This window comes from Telopea speciosissima, chromosome 7 (assembly GCF_018873765.1).
Source record: "Telopea speciosissima isolate NSW1024214 ecotype Mountain lineage chromosome 7, Tspe_v1, whole genome shotgun sequence".
NCBI lineage: Eukaryota > Viridiplantae > Streptophyta > Magnoliopsida > Proteales > Proteaceae > Telopea > Telopea speciosissima.
The window spans coordinates 59473558-59495696 of record NC_057922.1 but is presented as its reverse complement, the minus strand read 5'-3'; the positions used below and the strand labels follow the sequence as shown (position 1 = coordinate 59495696).

At 39.7% G+C, this 22139-nt stretch overlaps 2 protein-coding genes across 2 annotated transcripts in view; one reads left to right on the top strand and one right to left on the bottom strand.

Moving 5' to 3' along the window:
* Nucleotides 1–22139, bottom strand: part of LOC122668741 (calcineurin-binding protein 1) — a 33602-nt gene extending 11463 nt beyond the window's left edge. Inside the window, exons 1-5 of the mRNA XM_043865275.1 lie at nt 21930–22139; nt 16985–17098; nt 15347–15466; nt 15215–15255; nt 37–248 (exon numbers count right to left, since the gene is read on the bottom strand). Coding sequence (XP_043721210.1) covers nt 37–248; nt 15215–15255; nt 15347–15466; nt 16985–17098; nt 21930–22139 — 697 coding nt within the window. The remainder of the gene's footprint in view (nt 1–36; nt 249–15214; nt 15256–15346; nt 15467–16984; nt 17099–21929) is intronic.
* Nucleotides 11178–12502, top strand: LOC122667150. Its single transcript, XM_043863365.1, has 2 exons — nt 11178–11500; nt 11534–12502. Exon 2 carries the CDS (start codon nt 11570–11572, stop codon nt 12275–12277), a length of 708 nt encoding a protein of 235 aa, XP_043719300.1. The 5' UTR covers nt 11178–11500; nt 11534–11569; the 3' UTR covers nt 12278–12502.

Sequence of the window (22139 nt, the reverse complement as noted above, 5' to 3'; positions counted from 1 at the left end):
AAAAGGGAAGAAAGCAGCTGGATATATGATCCTTACAATTATTAGGGCTGCAAGAAAGCCCTTGCTCAAATGCCCAACGTGAGATATTCAATACTCCCATTGAGCATGACAATGTTCCTAGTTGGTTCCATACAACCGAATCTTTGGTATCAATCTCTACAGCTTGAAGATAGCAATGTAGAGCATTCTCATAATGCATAGGACCTTGTTGAACAAAGACATTGGCAAGATTCTTCAGTGTCAGAAACCTGTAGAAGAATAAATTAAATATATATACTTCCAAATGAATGAAATGTATCTGTTTGTTGTCATGTTATCTGAGGAGACAACCTACAGCAAGAAAAAAATTAAACTCAGCTACTTTGGGCATCATTGGCATTTTAAGAAAGAGATGTCAGCATTTTGCCCATGTCCATGTTCATGGACCTTAGAGACTTGATTATTGTAAGACTCCACTAAAAATTGAATTCCTTCATGGATAAGATGTTCACAAAAAAAACTATCTTACCAGGACAGTTTGAAACACAATTTTAAGGTAGAATTTTATTCAAATCATCTAATTGCCACAGGTCGCACATTTTGTTTCTAGTGTCAGATTTGTTAAGTATGCATCGTGGAGTGCTGATGCAGCACCAAGTAGGAAGAAGAAGAAGAAGAAGTCCTGACATTAGGGCTTAATTAAGGAGCCATAGTTTAGGTTTACATTCTAGTATTTTTATTCCATACTTACTTTATTTTCTGCTATTTAAATTGAACCGGTTTAAAATTGGTTGCATCCAATTGGTTCAATTGGGTCAATTTAAGTTACTTAGCTAAGTGCTTTTTAACTTAAGTTAATAGGGGTAGTTAGGACATTTTACAGCTTTAAGTTAATAGCTTTAGATAATAACCACACCCTTCCACGATTTGTGAGGGAGAAGTGATTAGATTGTACTAGGATTTGGCATTTAGCCTCTATTATAAAATTAGAAATCGTGGGAAGCTCCCCCACAGATTATTTGAATTAAAATTTTGTGTATTGGCTGCCATTGCTCCCTTGTGAGTGTGTGCATCCTTGTGACATCAAGGTGGAAAGGGACTGGTGGAATCCGGTTGACTCCTTATGACGTGACGGCTGGGAGGATCGTCTTCAGCTGGGAGTTGGTTTTATCCTCCTATCACATAGCTGCTGCCTCCATTGAAGCATGGTTCGAGAACTCGCGAGATCTCGCCGAGTTTCTCGGTTTTTCAAAAACTCGAGTTGAGATGCCATACGCATTATAAAAATACACTTTCTCGGCGAGATCTCGGTATCGTCTCGACCCAGCCAAATGAGACCAATTTTGAAGTTTTTTTCCTGATTTTTTACGTTATAAAAATGCAATTTCTCGCCGAGATCTTGGTATCGGGTCTGGATATGGGTTTTGACCCATTTTTTCTCCCCATTTCACCCATCTAACCCATTTTATAAACTAAGCTACATGGACAGAACTCGAAAATCTCGCTGAGTTCTGTCCATAGCTCTAAAGAAAGGGAAAACAGCCCATTTTGCTCCATTTTCTTCCTCTTTCCTTCAAATCTTGGGTGGATTGCATGGTTTCAAGTGAGATTCAAGTGCTAAATTGATGATTCAACTCCAACAGTCCAAGAATCATCACCTATTTCAAGAATTTTCAAAGGTATTTTCTAGTTTTCCCCAAATCTATGTTTTTTCAACAAAATTTGTGTAATCCTTGATAGAGTAGGTTGTTTTAGTACGACTCGTCGCCTACCAACCTATGGTCCAAAGTGAAACTCATATTTGGACTTGTTTTTTGGGAAATCTGGGCATGCCATCGTGTTTACATGGCCTGAAATAGGCTGAATACCAAGTTTCAGACCCAAAATATGTGTTAAACCCACCGAGTTGGGGGTCTGAGTCAAAAAAAAAAATGCAACAACTCGGTGAGATCTCGACTCATCTCGGTTTTTGGCTGAGCCGAGATGCCACCGAAACCCGAGTTTTAGAACCTTGCATTGAAGATCACCTTCAACAAGTAAGTTAGTTAATTAATTTCATTCATTCCATTCTTCTTCTCCTCCTCCAACCCTAGCCTCCATTATCCCATCGATTCCTTTAAACCCTAGATCATCTAAGTTACATTAAACCTTCATCCATTATCAGCATTCAATTAGATTCAGACCACAGCCCCTTCATACCACTACCTATACTCGACCCCAAGCTGCTACCTTATTTGTCTCTCAAACCCTAAAATCCCCCAACTCCATTAAACCCCAAAAACCCTAAAATTCCAGAATCAGTACTTCCAACCATAAAAAACCTCTCATACTTGGATCGAACCTTCCCCTCCCTAGCCCTAAACTCCCATTAAAAACCCTAATTTCAACCTAAGTTCTAATTCCCAAAACCCGAAACTCTAACCCTAGAATTTCCGAGTTTTAATTTTTTGTTTGAACCTATTCAAATCATCTACCATTAGCTTCCTTTAGACCTGCCCATCATTATCATATATCACATTCACTCATTCCTCTTACCTAACCCTAATTTTGAGTTAAATCAGCCTACTTTGCCCCAATCGGCTGATCAATTTCAGAACCATTATTCACCTGGCCTCTAATAGGACTGCCTCCTATTTAGAACAACATTAACTTGGTATCAGAGCCATGGATCACCATGGTAATCAAGTAGTAAATCCACCAGCAAATCCTATGGCTACTATGTTGGAGTTGTTCCAGAAATTTACTGCTGATCAAAGGGCTTCAACTGATGCAATCATGACTAGATTGCAACACTCGGAAGAACAAAGAGTCCCTCCTGATAGGGACAGCAACTAACCCATAGAGGAAGATAGGTACCAGCTCCATTCAGTGCTGCAGAGACTACCTGACAGAGATGGGGATCACAGAGATCACAGAGATGGATACAGAGTTCACAGAGATGAACCCAGAGATCACAGAGATGGATATAGAGTTCATAGAGATGAACCCAAAGATCATAGAGATAGATTCAGGAATGACAAAGATGACGAATACCATTACAGAGATCATCGGGATAGACCAGAGGTAACAGTAAGCCTTCCCAAGAATACAGAGATCGACATAGAGGCTACAAAGACAGAGATAGAGAAGACCGGGACAGAAATAGAGGTAACCAGCCCACTTTTGAGGAATATATGAGGTCCTACTTCACTGGAGAACAAGGTCACAATCGTCGCCACACTGACAACCAGAAAGTGAAGCTTGAATTGAGAGAGTTCGATGGTGATCCTAACCCTCAGGTATTTTATGATTGGATTGTTGCCCTAGATGATTATTTTAACTGGTATGATCTGTCTGAAGAGAGGAAAATGAAGCTAGTCCGTACTAAACTTGTCGGACCAGCACATGAGTGGTGGAGAACCACTGAAAGAGAGATGGACTTTGATGGTACTGCACCCCGCACTTGGGAAGACATGAAATACGACCTTAGTAAGAAATATTTGCCAAGGCACTTCAGGTCTCAATTACAGGATCAATTCAATTCCCTCCGCCAAGGAACCATGACTGTATTTGAGTACATGAGGAAATTCGATGCCCTTTCTTCTCGCACTGGTATTGGAGAGGCGGGCATCCAGATGCTTTCCCGGTTCAGGTTGGGTTTGACAAGTGAGATCAACAGGGCAATTGGGGTGGTTGAAGTTACAGACATTCGAGATTGCTTTGAGAAGGCCTTGAAAGCAAAGGAGCTACTAGCTTCAAGCAAACAGCCGGGTTCTACTTCCAAGCCGGCTTACATCAACACCAACACCTCACGACAGGGTCCTTCTATAGGCAGCACCTCTCGCCCTACTATTCCCCCATGTGTTGATGATAAGGGCAAAGCTCCTATGGGACGTAATGTCAGTACTACTGTCAAGACAAGGGGCATATTGCTAGGGACTGCCCACACAAGAAGAAGTCCATCAACGTGGCTGAAAAAGAAGGAGCCCACAATGATGATGAAGAAAAGGGTTTCGATGCTTATCCTGCTGATAATGATGAAGATGCGGCTGCTTATTTTGAAGACAAAGGTAATGATCCAAGAGGTGTTCATGTGATGCTTCAAGAGACTGCTGTCCAGCCAGAATTCCAGCCTTCTCCATCCGTCAAAGAGCTGTTGTACACCTACAAGCTTAAGCCATCTGCTGAGGATGATCTTAAGAGACTTGATCCCGATTTGAATGACTATTCTATGATCGCCAACCACTCATCGGAGATGAATGCTTTTAAGTCAGGGAGGGTTGATGTAGCACCAAGTAGGAAGAAGAAGAAGAAGAAGTCCTGATATTAGGGAGCCATAGTTTAGGTTTACATTCTAGTATTTCTATTCCATACTTTATTTTCTGTTATTTAAATTGAACCGGTTTAAAATTGGTTGCATCCAATTGGTTCAATTGGGCCAATTTAAGTTATTTAGCTAAGTGTTTTTTAACTTAAGTTAATAGGGATAGTTAAGACATTTTACTGCTTTAAGTTAATAGCTTTAGATTATAACCACACCCTTCCACGATTTGTGAGGGAGGGGTGATTAGATTGTACTAGGATTTGGCATTAGCCTCTATTATAATATTAGAAATCGGGGGGGCTCCCTCACAGATTATTTGAATTAAAATTCCGTGTGTTAGCTGCCATTGCTGCTGCTCCATTGCTCCCTTGTGAGTGTGTGCATCCTTGTGGATATCAAGATGGAAAGGGACTGGCGGAATCCGGTTGACTCCTTACGCCGTGACGGCTGGGAGGATCTTCTTCAGCTGGGAGGTGGTTTTATCCTCCTATCACAGAGCTGCTGCCTCCATTGGAGATCACCTTTAACAAGTAAGTCAGTTAAATAATTTCATTCATTCCATTCTTCTTCTCCTCCTCCAACCCTATCCTCCATTATCCCATCGATTCCTTTAAACCCTTTTTTTTTTCTTTTTTTTCAGAAAAGAGAAATTTTATTGAAAATATAAAAGGGGGCAAACAAGCCTATGACAGAATACTGGCAAAGAAAGCTAACGCTTACAAAGGGGGACTCAGTCCTAAACCATATTGGCGAGGGCTTCAAGCCACTCGCTTACCCGAGAGGAATAATAAAACAAGGCTACGAGGGATCTGCGAGGCACACCGAGGGGGTCCTTGCCCTATTTGATCGTCGGGGGATCTCAGCATATACACCAGGCCGATCAAAAGCCACACGAGCCAAAAGAGCCTCCTCCTCTGGTGAAAAGGGAGATGCGGTCTCCTTTTCAACCAGAGGTTTTTCTATTGACGTGTCCACCGCTTTAACACCAGGCTTTGCCTTCTTTTGACGTCAAGTTCTACCAATAACTGGAGTTGTCATACAGCAACCCACACGGCCACCTCGAGGGGCATTCCTACGGCCATCACAATTTTTCCGACCCAACACCTGAGTCCACCCGCCTTGCACCTCCTCTTGATCAGATTGGTCACAACCTGACCCATGAGAATCCAATCTTTGAACTGATTCTACCTCATTAAAATTAGACTCCCTAACCTTAACGTCTGTCCTCTCAAGCCCTCCGCAACTGCAAAATCCGGCACCCCTGAAAAAGCCGGCGAGTTCTCCATTCCTCCGCCATGGGTAGGATGAGAAGAAGGTGGCCTAATGGAATCAACTACATGAACTTCTCCAACATTTAAAAATGTATCCTTATCGTTCCCACTTTGCGTCAAATTGGGAGATTGAGGAGAAATTGAATTCTCACCAAGAGTCATACCATTATAAGAGTTCTCCCTCCCTTGAATAGCTGCAACCAAATTGGAAACAACAATCCCCTCATGACCAGCTGGTGCCTTAGAATTAGGAGAAAATGAATTCTTGCCTTGTGAGAGAGATTTTCTGGCCAATCCACCCATCAAGTTGGACTTCGACTTAACCGAGTTAACTCCATCTTCTCCAACGTAGATAGCACCAGGGATTGACACCTCTCTGTCCTTCTCTTGTTGATGAAGTTCATCCATCCTCTTCTGATGACAAAGGGAGCTTTGATGTCCCAACCTTCTACAATACCCGCACCTTTGCAATCCATCCTCATAAATCACCTTCTGAGTGAAACAAAATTCCTTGGTAGAACCAGGTTCAAATCGTTCTACTTGAAACTCTTCAACACAAGTTGAAGAATCTCCTGCGTCTATCTCAACAAGCACTCGAGCAAAATGGCCGAGCAGACCCTGCCGGGTACGACGATCAAGAGCTACAGGTCTGCCCACAGCCTTGGCCATGGACAGAAGCACGTTTTCATGCCAATATTCGAGAGACAGATCTGGGAACCTCACCCAAACGAGCTTGGTAAGGACCTTCTGCTCATGTATATTAAAATCAGGCTTCCAATGCTGGAACCTGATAGCCTGATTATTGAAGCGCACAGGGCTACATCTCCAAACCTCCACCATATCTCCTTCAAAAGAGAATTGGAAAATCACAAATCCCCTCCCCAATGGATGCATGATTACCCCTTGTTTGAGATTCCACTTCACTTTCGCCTCCTTTCTCAAATCATCCAACGATGCGAGGCGAAAATTAACCCTCCCAATAAGAGCAAATCGAAAGCGATTACGATTCACTTCATAGTCCTTTTGCGGGATTCAAATACAAGTAATATTGCCTGCATGAATGGGTTAAACCCTAGATCATCTAAGTTACATTAAACCTTCATCCATTATCAGAATTCAATCAGATTCAGACCACAGCCCCTTCATACCACTACCTATACTCGACCCCAAGCTGCTGCCTTATTTGTCTCTCAAACCCTAAAATCCCCCAACTCCATTAAACCCCAAAAATCCTAAAATTCTAGAATCAGTACTTCCAACCATTAAAAACCTCTCATACTTGGATCGAACCTTCCCCTCCCTACCTGGAAAATTCGATCCTAACCCTAGCCCTAAACTTCCATTAAAAACCGTAATTTCACTCTAAGTTCTAATTCCCAAAACCCGAAACCCTAACCCTAGAATTTCAGAAATTTTTTTTTTTTTTTAAACCTATTCAAATCCTATACCATTAGCTTCCTTTAGACCTGCCCATCATTATCATATATCACATTCATTCATTCCTCTTACCTAACCCTAATTTTGAGTCAAATCAGCCTACTTTGCCCCAATCGGCTGATCAATTTCAGAACCATTGTTCACCTGGCCTCTAATAGGACTGCCTCCTATTTAGAGCTACATTAAGTGCTGGTCCATGGACTAGTGTACCATAGGATAGTCTAGTCTAATAGTTTAATTTAATTGTCTTTATACTTTCTTTTTGTAATTAGGCTTTAGGCTAGATACGTTATTTGTTTCTATAGTAATTTTACTTTCACACTTAGTAGGATTCCGACTAAGAGTAGGTAATTATCTTAAGATAAACAATAGGCTACTGCAATAGATGTTACTCTCTCTCTTCACTTCATCATCTTCTCTGTTTGCTGGTTCACTAAGCTTTGATATTGTCATAAGATCCAACCCTAAAGCCCTTCCAGACTAACTGAGAAAAAGAGTTGAATAAACCCCTCATTTTAAATCCTATGTTTCAAATGTATGTAATGTAGTCCTAGAGTGGCAGGAGACCAACTAGGAGCCAGAAAACCAGGATCTATTATGAACAGGCGATTCGGCTAGGTCAAAAATAGGGTTTTTGGTGAAATTAGGGTTAGGGTTTCATGTATGGGTTATGCCAAGTTGAGGTAGGGGAGTCTACCGGTGAAGGTCCTGAGATGTTTTGATGGATGGAAAGTGTGTAAACTTGAATAGGCAGCAAGTTAAGGTTAGGGTTTCGGATTTTTGAAAAGAGGAAAAGATGGATTTCTAGGGTTTGGCTGGGCATAAGTTAACCAAACTTGAATGGTTTTCTTAGGAGGGTATGAGGGATAATCAGTCAGATTTGTAGACTGTTCTGACGGTTGGTTTGGGCTGGGCAGAAATTAGGGTTTTGGGTTTTGATTTGAGAAGGTGGGATGTTAGGGTTTTAATGGGAGATGGTGGCTGGGCTTAGGATCGAGTGCAAGAGGGGCAGAGAGGGTAATTCGGCTCTGGTTTGGTAGGTTTTTTGACAGGTGGATTGGTCAGTGCAGGTTTTACGGTTTTGGGAAAACTAAAAAGCAAAGGGGGAATGCTAGGGTTTGGGGCTGTAGAGGATTAGAAGAAGCATTGGGGGATGGGGAATGTTTCAGACTTACTTGTAATGGCAGAAAGTTATTGGCAGCAGCTTGTTGTTGACGTAGATTGAATAAAATTGAGTCCTTGACTGAAACTAAAAAATAGAACTTGAGGAGAACCACCCAAGCTTCACACGGCAAGGTGTCGATTGGATCAAACACCAATCCCACCAGTCTTGATCACACACAAGACAATCTTCAGCAATGAAGAACAAGTTGCAAAGCAGCAGCTCCAAAGAGAGGTTTTTTTCAAAATTCAGAGGTGAGAATAAACCCCCCCCCACCGAATTGTTTTATTTATAGTGGCCATAGGCCATATTCCTAATCAGCCTAGGAGTGTAAAGCTCCTAGCCGACTTTAATTACATTTCACAACCTCTCAAATTCATGGAGAGGTGTGGACCCAACTTATAATGAAAGAAAATAAAAGAAAGGTGACTCAACTCACTTAGATTGAATCGCTGGTTCAAACTAGTTTTGGACCGGTTCAATTTAAAACACTAAAACATCAAAATAAACTAAGTATAGAGCTAATCTCGTATGCAACCTATGTACCCCTACTTTAGGTCCATAAAAATGACCTATTACATTGAAAACCCATGGGACCAAAGGCCCAATATGTATAGAACCCAACCCTAGACTTATTCCTAATAAAACAAGCCTATTTTGGTGATGAATCTGCATCAGTAAGCATCATTAAACATGTTCCATATGTCTCATGCTTCATGACTAGGCTTCCTGAACACAGTTAACTTCAAAATGCAACTTACTAAGGTAGAGCCACAGAGCAAATAAAACTCAAAGGGTGACTAACAAGTAACAACTCCTTGCTTTACAATTTAAAGGGTTGTTAGTCAATCCTGTCTATACTCTATACTAGTATATTACTAACTCCTTGCATAACTACTTTTAAGGGCTTTTGTCAATCCACATCTATAATAAAAGACAGAAACACAGCTTACCACATTCCTTCCTACTTTAGAAGATTGTGAAGATAACTATTGCAACAAATCGAAGCCATCAGCTGTGGGTACAAGGATTAGTTGTCTATCAAAGATTCAGACTCATCATTACAAAATCTTACTGCAAAATCAAGTTAGCAATAGTATGAGAATCCAAAACTGCTTGTATCAAGTGACCCCAGTATCGAATGATACATGATATGTGAAAATGTTTTGCATGTAGATCATTTCTATTAGAATAAGCTTGGTACGTATCAAAAACAGATGGCATTTTAACCAACAGATCATGCTTTGCAACCTTATAAAAGCTTCAAATATTGACTAAAAAGACAACAGCACTGAGGTGTCGTACAGAATCTCATAGTTCAAGATTTTGCCGAAATTTCCAAAATATTTCGGTTTCGACAGATGTCGAAACGAAATTGTATGCAATACATAGAAATGTCCAAACTTCGGTCGACATTTCGGTGTTTCACCGATATTTTAGTCAAAAGGTTACTACACTTTAACATTAGAAGTGTAGTTTCATTCATTTCATCAGTTTTAATAGAGAAGAGGGAGAAACCTTATTTTTTGCGACTTCTTTGCCAAATCACTGCCGTACAAGGTTGGAACAAGTATTTGGGCATTGCCAACTTTTATGATATAGTCAGAGGATAACTTGCTTCGTCGGCGGCAACAGAAACATTCTAGTGGTTTTGATCCTGCTCGAAACTTGATGTGGTACTAGGACTCTAGGATGGGCATAGGGGCGACTTGCTTGTATTCTTGATACCCATATCTTTAACTCTTTGTGATGAACCATGCATGATGTATGATTATGAAATGGTTTATAACTTTATGTTTATTCAGTCCTAATGCATTTAAGTTCTTTTAATTGCATTACATTGTGTTCTAGTCATAGTTGTCACGGCGTCACGGCGATCCAAGTCGGTGGAAGGGTGTCACGTCGATATATCGACATGTCGCCCGCCATGGCGTTGCCATGGCGAGCATGTCGACCATGTTTAATTTTTTATTTTCTGTATTTTTAATGTCATTTAGTATGCTATAATATATGTCCTATAACATCAAAAATCAACATGAAAGTGTACTACACTACTACTAATATACTATGCCACTATGGTTTAATTCATGAAAGTGTAACTAATATCCATTAGTGTATATGAAAGTATGAAAAATTGAAAATATAGATTAACCTATCAAATAATTGAAAGCAATAGTAAAAATCAAATGATAGGCTAACTGTTTCTGAAGCTTGATAGCAATAGTCTTTCTTTAGTGTATGTGATTTGGAGCAAAGCATCTAAGCTATTAAATGGTTTAAAAAAAAAAATTTTAATCTAACTTTTATATGTACAAATATCGACCGATATGCCAACATATCGTGGTATGGCGTCCATGGCGACGCCATGGCGTCGCCATGGAAGCCATATCGAGCGATATATTGACATCCACCATGGCGTAGCTCGATATGCCCCCTCTCCCAACGCCAGGACGCCATGGCGACGCCATGACAACTATGGTTCTAGTACTAAAATTCGTGTGGAATAGGCCATATTAGAGAATGTATATAGTAGCGTACAACATATACTACCAACTATATATTTTTGGGTAATTTACACATACCATCCCTGAGGTTTAGCGAAAGTATAATTTTACCCCCCAGTTTTGGATAATTCTGCGTACCCCCTGAGGTTTACAAACGTTAACACATACACCCATTCCGTCAGTTTATGACTAACAGTGTTAAAATCAAGGGGTAAAGTTACAAAAATGCCCTTGCAAGAAAAAAAACCCGTAACTCATCTTCCCCAAATTGTTTAGGGTTTAAAAAAAAGGGAAGATGAATTGCAAGTATAACCCTAAACTCCCAACCCCAAACAGCTCACCTCTTTCCCTTCTTAATCCAACTGAATTCCATCGGCTCACTCAATAAATCACCCTCTCACTCTCTCCATTCCAAACAAACAACAGCCGAGAAGAAGAAAGAAGAAGAAAGAAGATTCCTGCAATTCTTGTTCTCCCATAGTTCGTTCTTTCTTCTTCTCCTCCTCCTATCGCAGTCCCGTTAAAAAGGAAGAAACAAACCCTGGCTGCTTAGGAAAATCCTTCTTCAATCTGGGGAGGTTTGGTCGGAAATAATGGAAGTTCAGAGGTTTAGGCAGTTGATGCTCCTTTGGTCAAGAATCCAAAGCATCCGAGTGGCCCTCGTGGGTGGAAACCACACCGCTTCCAGGTTTTGCACTCACTAACTTCTCTTCCCTCTCCTCTCGCCTGAATCATCTCTGTCCCCTAGTTTCTTTCTTTCTCTGATATCATCATCGTCGTCTGTAAAACCAAAAAGCCCATTTACTAGCAAAACCTGCGACACTCTCTCTTCTTCCCTTCCTCACCTGCATTCTGAAGAATTCAGATCGAATTCTCGACACTTAAAAGCAAAAATTTTGAAGAAGAAGAAGAAATGGGGTTGGTTCCAAGATTTCGACCCACCATGACCCAGTGTAGGATCAAGCACCTGCACAGAGGTGGAATCACTGTGACTCCTCACGATCAGCTCATAATTAAGCTACCCGATTCAAGGGTTCTTACGGTCATCGCTCGATCGGTGCTTCTGGCTTTGGCCATTATCACTTCTCCCTGGCTTGGATCAATGGTCATTCGGGATTCTTCCTTAACTTACAGTTCTGTAACTTCTGAGGCTCGCATCCATGGTGAATCACTGTTGCCTGTGCTCCTTCACGACTTCACCAGCGAGGGTCTCTTCAAATCGGGCGACAAAGCCCTCTTTGTGATCCAACACGGCGATGGCGACGAAGTTACAACTCACGGTGCCCAGATCTTGAAAGCCCACGACATGGATCTCGTCTCTGAATCCGATGCCGAGAGACAGAACTCAATCCTAGATGGCACATTTGATTTCGTCATCGCGTCTGGCTTCATTGCCGGCGAGTTCATCGATCGAATCCTCAAGACTGGCGGAATCGTTGCCATTCAATTGAGCAACAATCCCTCGAACGCCTTCTACAAACCATCGAATTACAAAATCATGTATCTCAGGCAGTTCGAATCCACGGTCTTGGCGTTGAGAAGACCGGCCCTGCTGAGACAAATTCACAGACGAAGAGGCGTCTCTGTGCATCGTCATCAGAAGGCAAGAGGGCAGCATTGAATGGCCTGGAAGACGTCCTGCTTGAACCGCCACGAGCTTCTTCAGTGAAACAGAGCAACAAGTACTTGAAGAGGACCAAATACCTCCCTGACCTAATGGGTGATTCTTTAGAACAGTACCCTCGTCGCCTATTCATCGATGTTGGCTTACCAGACAAGAACAGCAATGGCAGCCCGATCTGGTTCGCATGGAACTACCCAACAAGGAATCGAGATTTTGAAATCTGACTCTGTCTATCATTAGTGAAATTGTTGTTCAGATGCTACTTGTTCCTCATAGATCTGTGTTTTAGTTAGTCTCAAACTCTCAATACTATGGGGATTGTCACTATTTTAGTTTGATTAATCTGCTAGAGATATAATGGTGGAGTACAACAAGCAAGTTATTAGAATTGGGAATGTTTTGTTTGGGTTACTGTCGGAGACATTGGGACTAAGCCCCCACCACTTGGCAAACATGGGTTGCACCGATGGGCATGTCTTTCTGTGTCGCTACTACCCTGCATGCCCCGAGCCGGAACTAACCATCGGCACTACCAATTTATTATCGGTAAGTTATAGCTGCAATTCATCTTCCCTTTTTTTCAAACCCTAAACGATTTGGGGAAGATGAGTTGCAGGTTTTTTTTCTTTCAAAGGCATTTTTGTAACTTTACCCCTTGATTTTAACACTGTTAGTCATAAACTAATGGAATGGGTGTATGTGTTAACGTTTGTAAACCTCGGGGGGGTACGCAGAATTATCCAAAACTGGGGGGTAAAATTATACTTTCGTTAAACCTCAGGGGTGGTATGTGTAAATTACCCTATATTTTTTTTGGTGAATGAAAAATTAATTAAGAAAGAGTACAATGGAAAATCCCAGAGGCAAGACAAAGAGGGGACCCTAATCTAAACACCAAAACAACTAATAAAAAGGATGATACATCAAAAACCAGGGAGGGGAAAACAATTAAGCAAAGGATGATACAACAAAAGCCGAGGAGGGGCAGAAAAACCAATACAAAGATGATACTTCAAACACCGGGGATGGGGGAGAAATAAGAGGAAGGACCCAACAAGTGGCAAGACGTCTATTCCTTAAAGTGTTTGGGCTAGCAGAACGAATGGGGAGAAGCAAAGATTAATTTCTTAGAAGAATTTGGAAGCCATAGAACTAAATCACCACCCACCCCTTTGGCCTCAACATTGCAGAAGACAGATTAGACCAAACCTCAATCAAGTTATTGGAAACACTAGGCCCTGGATACCAATAACCATCCTGGATAATGTAAGAGACCTTGGCCATCCTATTATCCAACATCATATCTTATCGATCCCCATATCTGGAAATAAGGACACCATTAGGATGTCAGTTATCAAGCGACATATAAGTATCATATCCATCATCAATGCTTGAATGAATGACATCACTAACAAGGTGTATATATTTTAGAATTTTTCTCCAAGCCCAGGACATATCAGTTGGGAATGTGTCAGTCCAAATGGAATCTGACTTCAAATATCTTGAGTATACCCAGTCAATCCAAATGCTTTTCTTTCTAAACACTATTTTCCAAATAAGTGTTATGAACTTACGATGCTTACAATATTGGATTCCTTTACTCTAAACAGTCCCAATCTACCTTCATTTTTTGGAAGGCAAACTTTTGCCCAACTAGTAGGATGAAGGAAATTAGGTTTTCCTGCGCTTCCAAGAGAAAGAGGACATTACAGATTCAATCTTAGAAATGATGGAGGTCAGAAACCCACAAACACCAGACTGATAGATAAATGAATTTTCCATAACTGATCCGATGAGCTCAAGATGGCCCACAAAAGAAAGAATCTTACTCTTTCACAATTGTAATCTCTTCTAAAACCTATCTAAAATAGGGGAACAATGATGAGCAAACAATTTCAAAAAGATCAAAGGAAGACCCAAATATTTAATAGGGAAATGACCTTTAGGAACACCCAAGATGTCTTTTAGTTGGCTTTGACATCATCAGAAACCCTAAAGAAGAATGTCAAGGATTTAAGAGGGTTGATATCGAGATCAGACATATCCGAGAAGGTATCCAAACTTCCTTTATTGAAGAAATAGAGGAGGAAGCATTGGAAAAAATCATAAGGTCATCAACAAAAACTAAATGAGTAATCTTCAGGGCCTTGCATTTGGATTAGATTATGCATAGTTTTAAGTTCCAAGCACTTGGACAGGCCTTCTATAGCAATGGAGAACAATAACGGAGATATAGAGCAGCCTTGACGAATTCCCACCTTTTGGACTCAAAAAAACCCTGAGGGGACATTAAAAAGGACTGAAAAATGTGCACTAGAGATACAAAAATGGATCCAATGAATGAAGTTTAGTGGGAAGTCCATTATGTATAGAAGGTGATTAAGATAATTCCACCTAAGAGAATCAAAAGCCTTATGGATATCAAGCTTCAGAAGAACAGCAGGACAATGATTCTGCCTCTCAAAACCTAGAGCAACCTCATGGCAAAGAATGATATTATCTGTGATATTCCTACCAGAGATAAAAGCGGCTGGATTTTAACTACCAACTATGTTTAGAGGACCTAAAATAGGATTTCCAAGAAGTTTTGGTACCTAGTTTGGCCATTTGGGCCTCGAAACCCTTCAATGAAACTTGCAGCAAAAATTGTACAGATTTTGACCAAAAATTTCGGTTTCGAGCCTGGTTGCAACTGAAATCTTGAACCTTGATACAAATGATACACAGATACATGCTGAATATGAACACTCTAAAATATATTTACCAGGATAATACAAGAGCAATCTACACAAGTTTTGTAACATTATCTAATGTTATAAGGAACAACAGATCGTTGACAAGTTAAAAAGGAACAAAAGAAAAAAAGTAGGAAATGCAGGAGAAAAAGAAAAAAGCTCAGTGTCTAAATTAGAGTTAGAGTTTCAGATTCCAAACCTGAGCTGCAATAGATGGCCATCACTAGCACTGCTATCTGCCTAAAATTAAATAAAGACAAACATCAATGACTTACTACACAATTGGAGATGATCACACAGTCATCAAAAGTCCCCTTGGAGCTAGTAGTACCTGAGCACTTGAAATCAGGGGATCTTTCAGGACAGATTCTAAAAGTTCACGAGCTTGTGCATATTCTTTGGCTTGCAACTTGAGAAGTCCTTCATGGTATGTTTTAGAAAGATGAAATTCCTGATATATTTAAACATAAATAACTTGTATGAAACATAGGATTGAAAACACAAAGATTTCGTAATGAAAAGATTTGGCAGCTCAAAAATCAAAGTCAATAATAAAGCAAATGGGAAGTGGGGAAAACATTACTATCCAGCATAGGAGAAGGTAACAAGAACAATATAATTAGCCAAAAGCATGTCATTCTTTAGCTTTTGGGTCCAGCTAGCGAAACCAAAAAAAAAAAGGATTGGCAGCCGGTGCATAAGCAGAACCAATTAAAATCAAAGAACAATATGTAGCACAACAAACAGGCTACTACTACTTAACCATCTGGTTCTTCGATTAGCAATAGCTTTGGCGGATCTATGCAAGAAAAACAAGACATTGTATAGAGAAGCAAGATGGCAAGCCTCCCCCAATACGATGGGGGAAGTCTCCAAGAGCCACCATTGTCAGAAGACAGCCAGAATATGAAAATAGGAATCTTTAGAGGGGAAAGAGTTGAAGACCATGTAAGAATTTCTTGAAGATAAACATCGATTCAAATATATCCAAAAGGAAAAACTCTAAATGTAGATTAGCCCTTATGGCATCAAACACTGTAAAAAATTAAGCTGCTCTGTCTATAGCCATGTGATAAAGTGTAGACCTGTCCACAGCCATGTGTAGTAGCATAAGCCAAATTGTCACAGATCCTTTCCTTGAAGTTAAAAATAACCTAAGTCTCCCTATTTGCAGAGAAAAGAAATTCAATTAACATTCTTCAATAGTTGCAAATTATAGCACAACAAAGGGTTCACCTAGTCTCGTTTCATCCTCGAAACAGGTCTGTTAAAGCCTTTTCACAACCTCGATTCTAAAAGCAGCGAGATAAATACTACGGCAAAACAAGGACTAGTTCAACATGGCTTAACCCTCACTGAACCCAATTATTTTATTGTTTTCTAATTTTATTCCAAAAATATCCAAGAACCACAGACAGGTACTTTAATAATTATTGGTGAGCTGTGGAAGGGGTTAACAAAATTATGGCATAAAATTTAACTTAATTAGGGTCAGAAATATCAACGAACATTTTTCGTTTCAACTGTTGACCGCTCCTGGTAGTTACATGTGTACCTTGAAGAGCACATAGTAAGCATTATGTAAAGGTCTTAGTGAATGATCAAGTTTGGAACAACAGCACAACACACTCTAATATAATAACCGTGAATTTTCATATTATTTCTTGAGTGCAATATCATTTTAGTTAACATAATTTTCTAAATCAAAATAATTGTCCAATTCTTTAGCTAATTAGAACCTGTATATAGTATACATACTTAACCAAAAATATAGGAACAACAACAGCAATAGCAATAGCATCATGCGAATTGATTTTGAATGTAAACCGAACGCTCCATAAAACCCTCATATAAACTTACTTGAGGAGCTAGAAATCGCTGCCAAGCACTTACCTCGAGTTGTCTCTCCGTAATAGAGCTTCTATGAAACAAAAGTAAATGAAAACAGTGAAAGATATTAAGGATGTACCTGAGCTTCCTTGGTGGGAGCCAAAGGCTCCCATTGATTTTTGGAATCCGTGTCATTGATGGCTGCAATGGAGAACTGAAACAGGCAAACCCCAACATCAACTTCCGAAAAGGGCTTAACATTAAAAAGAAAAAAGATGCGAAACTAGAGAAAGAAGAGGATCAGTACCATTGTCGATATAGGTGAATTGGATTTACAGAATTTACAGGTTTGATGAGAATCTGTGAGGTTTTCGTAGTTCGTAGTTCGTAGTTCTTGGGAATCGCTTTCAGAGAAGAGAACAGAACCAGCCTCCCTAAACTAAAACTGATTTACTGATGTAGCGGTTCGGTGAGAGACCAGATCTCACTAGTAAAAGGGTAAAGTGGGAAAGAAAACTTGTTACCTTCGTTTTTGCGGGATGCGTTAAGCAGCACGAGCGCTAAACAGTGGTAAAATGGTCATTTGTTCCTTATAACAGTGAACAACCTCTGCTCTTCTCTCCTTCTCGAGTGGTGTGGCCATTCTTCTCTGTCCACGTCTTCTTCTCCTCACCTTCCATTCTTCTGTCTCTGCGTTTACTTCTTCCTAATTTGATTTTGTGATTTCAATTAGACTATTGCGAGGTTACTAGAAGCTTTTCGTTTTTACACAATTCCAAGGGCTGGAGATTCTCTATACGGTGAAATGAAGTTGCAGAATCTGATTATTTTCTCACACGGTTGATATCGTAAGCTCTGTAAATTTGAAATTCTTGTTGAACAGTATCGTTGAATTTTGTTTCTAAGTAGGGAAAATTTTTAATCGTTGTTGTTAGTTATTGACTCGGATCTCAGAGTGAAATCTAGATTTTCTGGATTGGGATCCAAATTTTCTCTTACTACCCAAGTCTACTTTTGGATTGACATCTAATGGTTGATCTCTATCCCTGTTATCATTTTGGAATCACATAAACCCGTTTCTTCAAATTGGGGTTCCATCAAATTTTAATTTATGTCTATGTTATCATCAGTTTTGTTTGAATCCTCAAAAACCCATGTATGGTGAAATTCTTGAGTTATAGTAGGGAGTTCCATTTTGGTGGATTGTTGCCGCTTTATATTGGATTAGGTGGTAAAAACAAAAAATAATGAAACTTGCATGAATTTTCTCTTGGTTTAACTCCCACAACCAGTAGGAACCTATAAATCGGTGTGAAATCATGGAGTTGAATTTGAAAATTTTCTCAATTGATGTCCCAGCAAACGGGAGTAAAATGGATATTCTAAAAGATTCTCCCATTTACTTTTTTCCTCCTTTTCCACACCAAAAAACAAAAAATGAGTAGACTAACCATTAGAAATAGTGACAATAGGTAATGCAAGCTCCAATTCCCCTTTCCCAACCCCACCACTCTTCATTCACTTAGCTCTTCCACTAACCTGTTAGGACAAGTTTAGGGAACTAACACACAGGAACAGAATCGCAGTGAATACATTAAGTAGAAGGCAAAACAGAATTGATATGAGCCAGATATCTAAAATCCTAAACTCTAATGAAGCTGAAATTTAGATCGGATTGAGATTATATCCTGCAGTTATGTGCTCCAAATTCGAGAGTAGTCCAATGGATGGATCTGCAGAAACTACTTAGTTCAATATTAGTAACTATGAAAATCAAAATTAGAAACTAAAAGAGAACAGCAATATCTCCCAATCCAGCTGCCAGATGAACCCCCACTTCTGGTCGAAGGGTGCCCTATGTGACAGGAAGAATCCCTCCAAATATGAGCCCAAATAGAAATCACAGGCTACTGTTACTGACAGAAAACTGACAATATTAGATTAGATAGTTAGAGAAATATCAGCAGTAATAGTTGAGGAACTTCAGGCCCAATTTTGCAGTTTCAGACCATCACAGAACCACCCCACGCAGGCTTTGACAGTTGCTGAAAATTGAAAAGAAACTGGGATAGAAAAGGAGAGAGAGAAGGGGATATGAATTGGCTTCACCATCTTGGAGTGTTGCTGTTTCACCACGGTAGCTACGAACTTCATAATTAAGAAGAGACAAAGGCTGAATATTTGAAATTGTGGGCAGATATTCCCCTTGCTGGTATCTATAAGATTGCTGAATACAAATTTAGTCACTCTCCATGTGTAGGAAAGTACTTGACTTACAAGAAACCCAAAATTAGTAACCTTTCTAGAAGGGAGAACTAATGACCACTACATAACAAATAATTTAACAGAATAACAACTATTAAGTAGTTATAAACTTATCAACTAAGAACAACTTCAAAAATATAAACTAAAGTAAACATCCTCTCTAATTCCAGCCTCCCATATCCTCTCAGCAGGGCCCACGCAAGCTAACACAGATTCTGGTTTGAATCACAACCAGAACCGTGGGCTACTTGGACTTGGTTCTTCTTCTTGTACTAAACTGCATTACTCTCTCTGAACCTCAAGGCTGACTTACCAGCTTATTTTTATCAATTTAAGAAATTAGAGGAACAAGTTGTTCCTTGACTTACTTCCTCTGTTAATTTGTTGTTTATAAAGATTTGAAGATAGTAATTAGAGAAAGAAGGGAGCTGGATGAACCTAACCTAGTTTCTGCTCAGTGACTTTTTTTTTTTTTTCTCCAGAACTAAAAACTGATTTACACTTCCACGGCATCTCCTGACCCTCTGTTAAGAAAAAAAGGGAAAAGCTTTTTTGTTTTTATTTGAAAAATGTGATTGTGTGACTTGTGGGGAGGCATTAGTAGCGAACATTGTTTTGCTTTTTATTATCTTTTCAATTTCTCTAAAAAGTATAATATCTGTTACCTAAATAGGAAACTTTTTTTTCCTTATCTTTTTGCCTTTTTTTTTTTCTTTTTTTTTTTTGTATTTTAAAAATAATTAGTTGTGGCATTGACATCTCGTAAATGTTTGGAGCACTGCCTGGGACACTGACATTTGATGGTACCCGGACTGTTTCTTTATCCGTTCCATTTTTAACAACATCAATAATTTGCCTGCAATCTGGTTAACCTAAAGTAGGTTCAGGTGCAAACCACAGGTAAGGATAGCAGGACAATCAAAGAAACCAAATTTAGGGGAAATCTAAGAACGCTCAATCCAAGACTCTGATTTCTCTGAATTTCTGGTCGTAGGTAGTACTCAAGCAACAGAGAAACTATCAAACTTTCAAGGGAATCCAATGGCTGGATTCTGATCTGTGTCTCACAGCAGGAAATAGAAATCAAGATCCTCAATTTTAAGAAACCAAATATCTTCAGATCTAAGGATCAGATCTGCAAAATCTACTGGTCGAATGCTCAGTCTAATGGGCTGTATCAGTGGTCAAAATCTCAACAAAACTAAGGGCTGGATATTGAGATACATAATTTGTAACTTGACTGAACCTAGAAATAGCAAGTCAGATTCAGTACCCAACAGAAATAGCATCTAGGAAGCAAATAAAATTCAAAATAGAAACAAAGAATCAGGTTGGGAAATTCAGATGAACAGCAGTATCAATTACATCAGTAATTAGTAAAAATTACTTCTTCAACAGAACACAGAAGGGGGGCACTGAACTGTCAAGAGAACTTGAATTCAATGGGATGAATCTATTGCTATTCCGATACTAGTAATCTAATCTGAAAAATTGAAAGGTTGAAGAAGAAGAAGATAAGAAAGAATGAGAAAAATGAGGGAAAGGACAGGGGGCTATGACCTTAGAATCACCACCAAGGCCTGCGGGAATGGCTTCACCACCATTCCCAACCTATTGCTTCACCATGATAGGGCTGGTGCTGCATCACCACAGTCCTAGGACAACTTCACTACTGACCCAAAGAGGGGAAAACCCAATTTCTCAATAACAATTCGTGGGGGAGGTTTATGGCCCCTCTCCTTTATTTATAATTTCCGTAATAATCACAAAAATAGAAAACCCCTATGTATGGTAGGAGGAATCCCTTACAACTTGAGGCTCTCTTCAAAATAGAAGCTATTTTAGAACATTACAAAATAGGAACTAACTATTTAATCTCGTACAGAACCTAAATTTCTAAACTTTGGGCTTATAGAATTGGCCCATTACAATAGAAAACTAAGAAATACTAAGTGCATGATCCACATGACCCATTGGGCACTCAAATTAAATAAATTGGTCCATTCTTGGCGCATTCCAATGGCCTGGTTTGCTGCTGTCCCTTTTGTTATTTTGAACATCACATGACATAGCAACTTTTGGTATTGGCCTTCCTTGGTAAGGAAGTTCCAAAGTCCACACTTGAAGTTTTTTCATAGATAGTAAATACTTTAACAAATTTCCTTTTCATTTAAATAAAATTCCTCATAAACCCTCCCTCTGTTGTCCCTTCCGCTCTGTTCCAAATCTCTGTCAGTGCATCATTTTTGTTAGATTTTCATCTCAGAAGACCGGTCTGTTAAGTGGAGGTACTATTAGGTATATAAATGGAATGAGGACCCCACTCACAGTCGATGTGGGATCTAACACTCCCCCTCACGTGTAGGTTGGTCAGATTTACTTTACACATGGAATGAGTTGGGGGACACACGGAGGCAGGATCAGGATTAACAACAGGATCCGGACCCGCCTGATACCATGTTACAAAACAAACAAGAGAACTGCAAGAGAAAGCAAGAAGAAGAAGAGAGAGAGAGAGAGAGAGAGAGAAGGGAATCGATGAAAGAAGAAGAGATGGAGGAGAAAATCATTTGATGACAGAAAAGAGAGTAAACTCTCCCATCGGTAGCCACTTTATTTATAATCATTTAAGTACTGCTGAGATTATAATACCCTTGTTCAATGTATATCTTCACATAAACCTAAAACAGTAATATATAAAGGCTAAAATACCCCTATGGTAGACAATACCTAGTAAACACTAATAACCAGCAACTTTGACACAGTATTCTTAACAGTCCCTCGCAAGCTGGAGCATGTGTATGTCTCCTATGCTCTACCTTGGAACAACGAACAGACATAGCCAACAAAACCAGACTTGATAGATAATCAGTTGTAGAATCCAGTGACCAGCAACCACACCCAGATGCACAGCAAATAACAGAACCACAAGAAAATATTATTCCAGTTGCAGCACCAACAAAAGAACCACAGAAAGGAGAATCTTTCAGTTGCAGCACCAGATTGAACAGAAACAGATCAGCCACCAT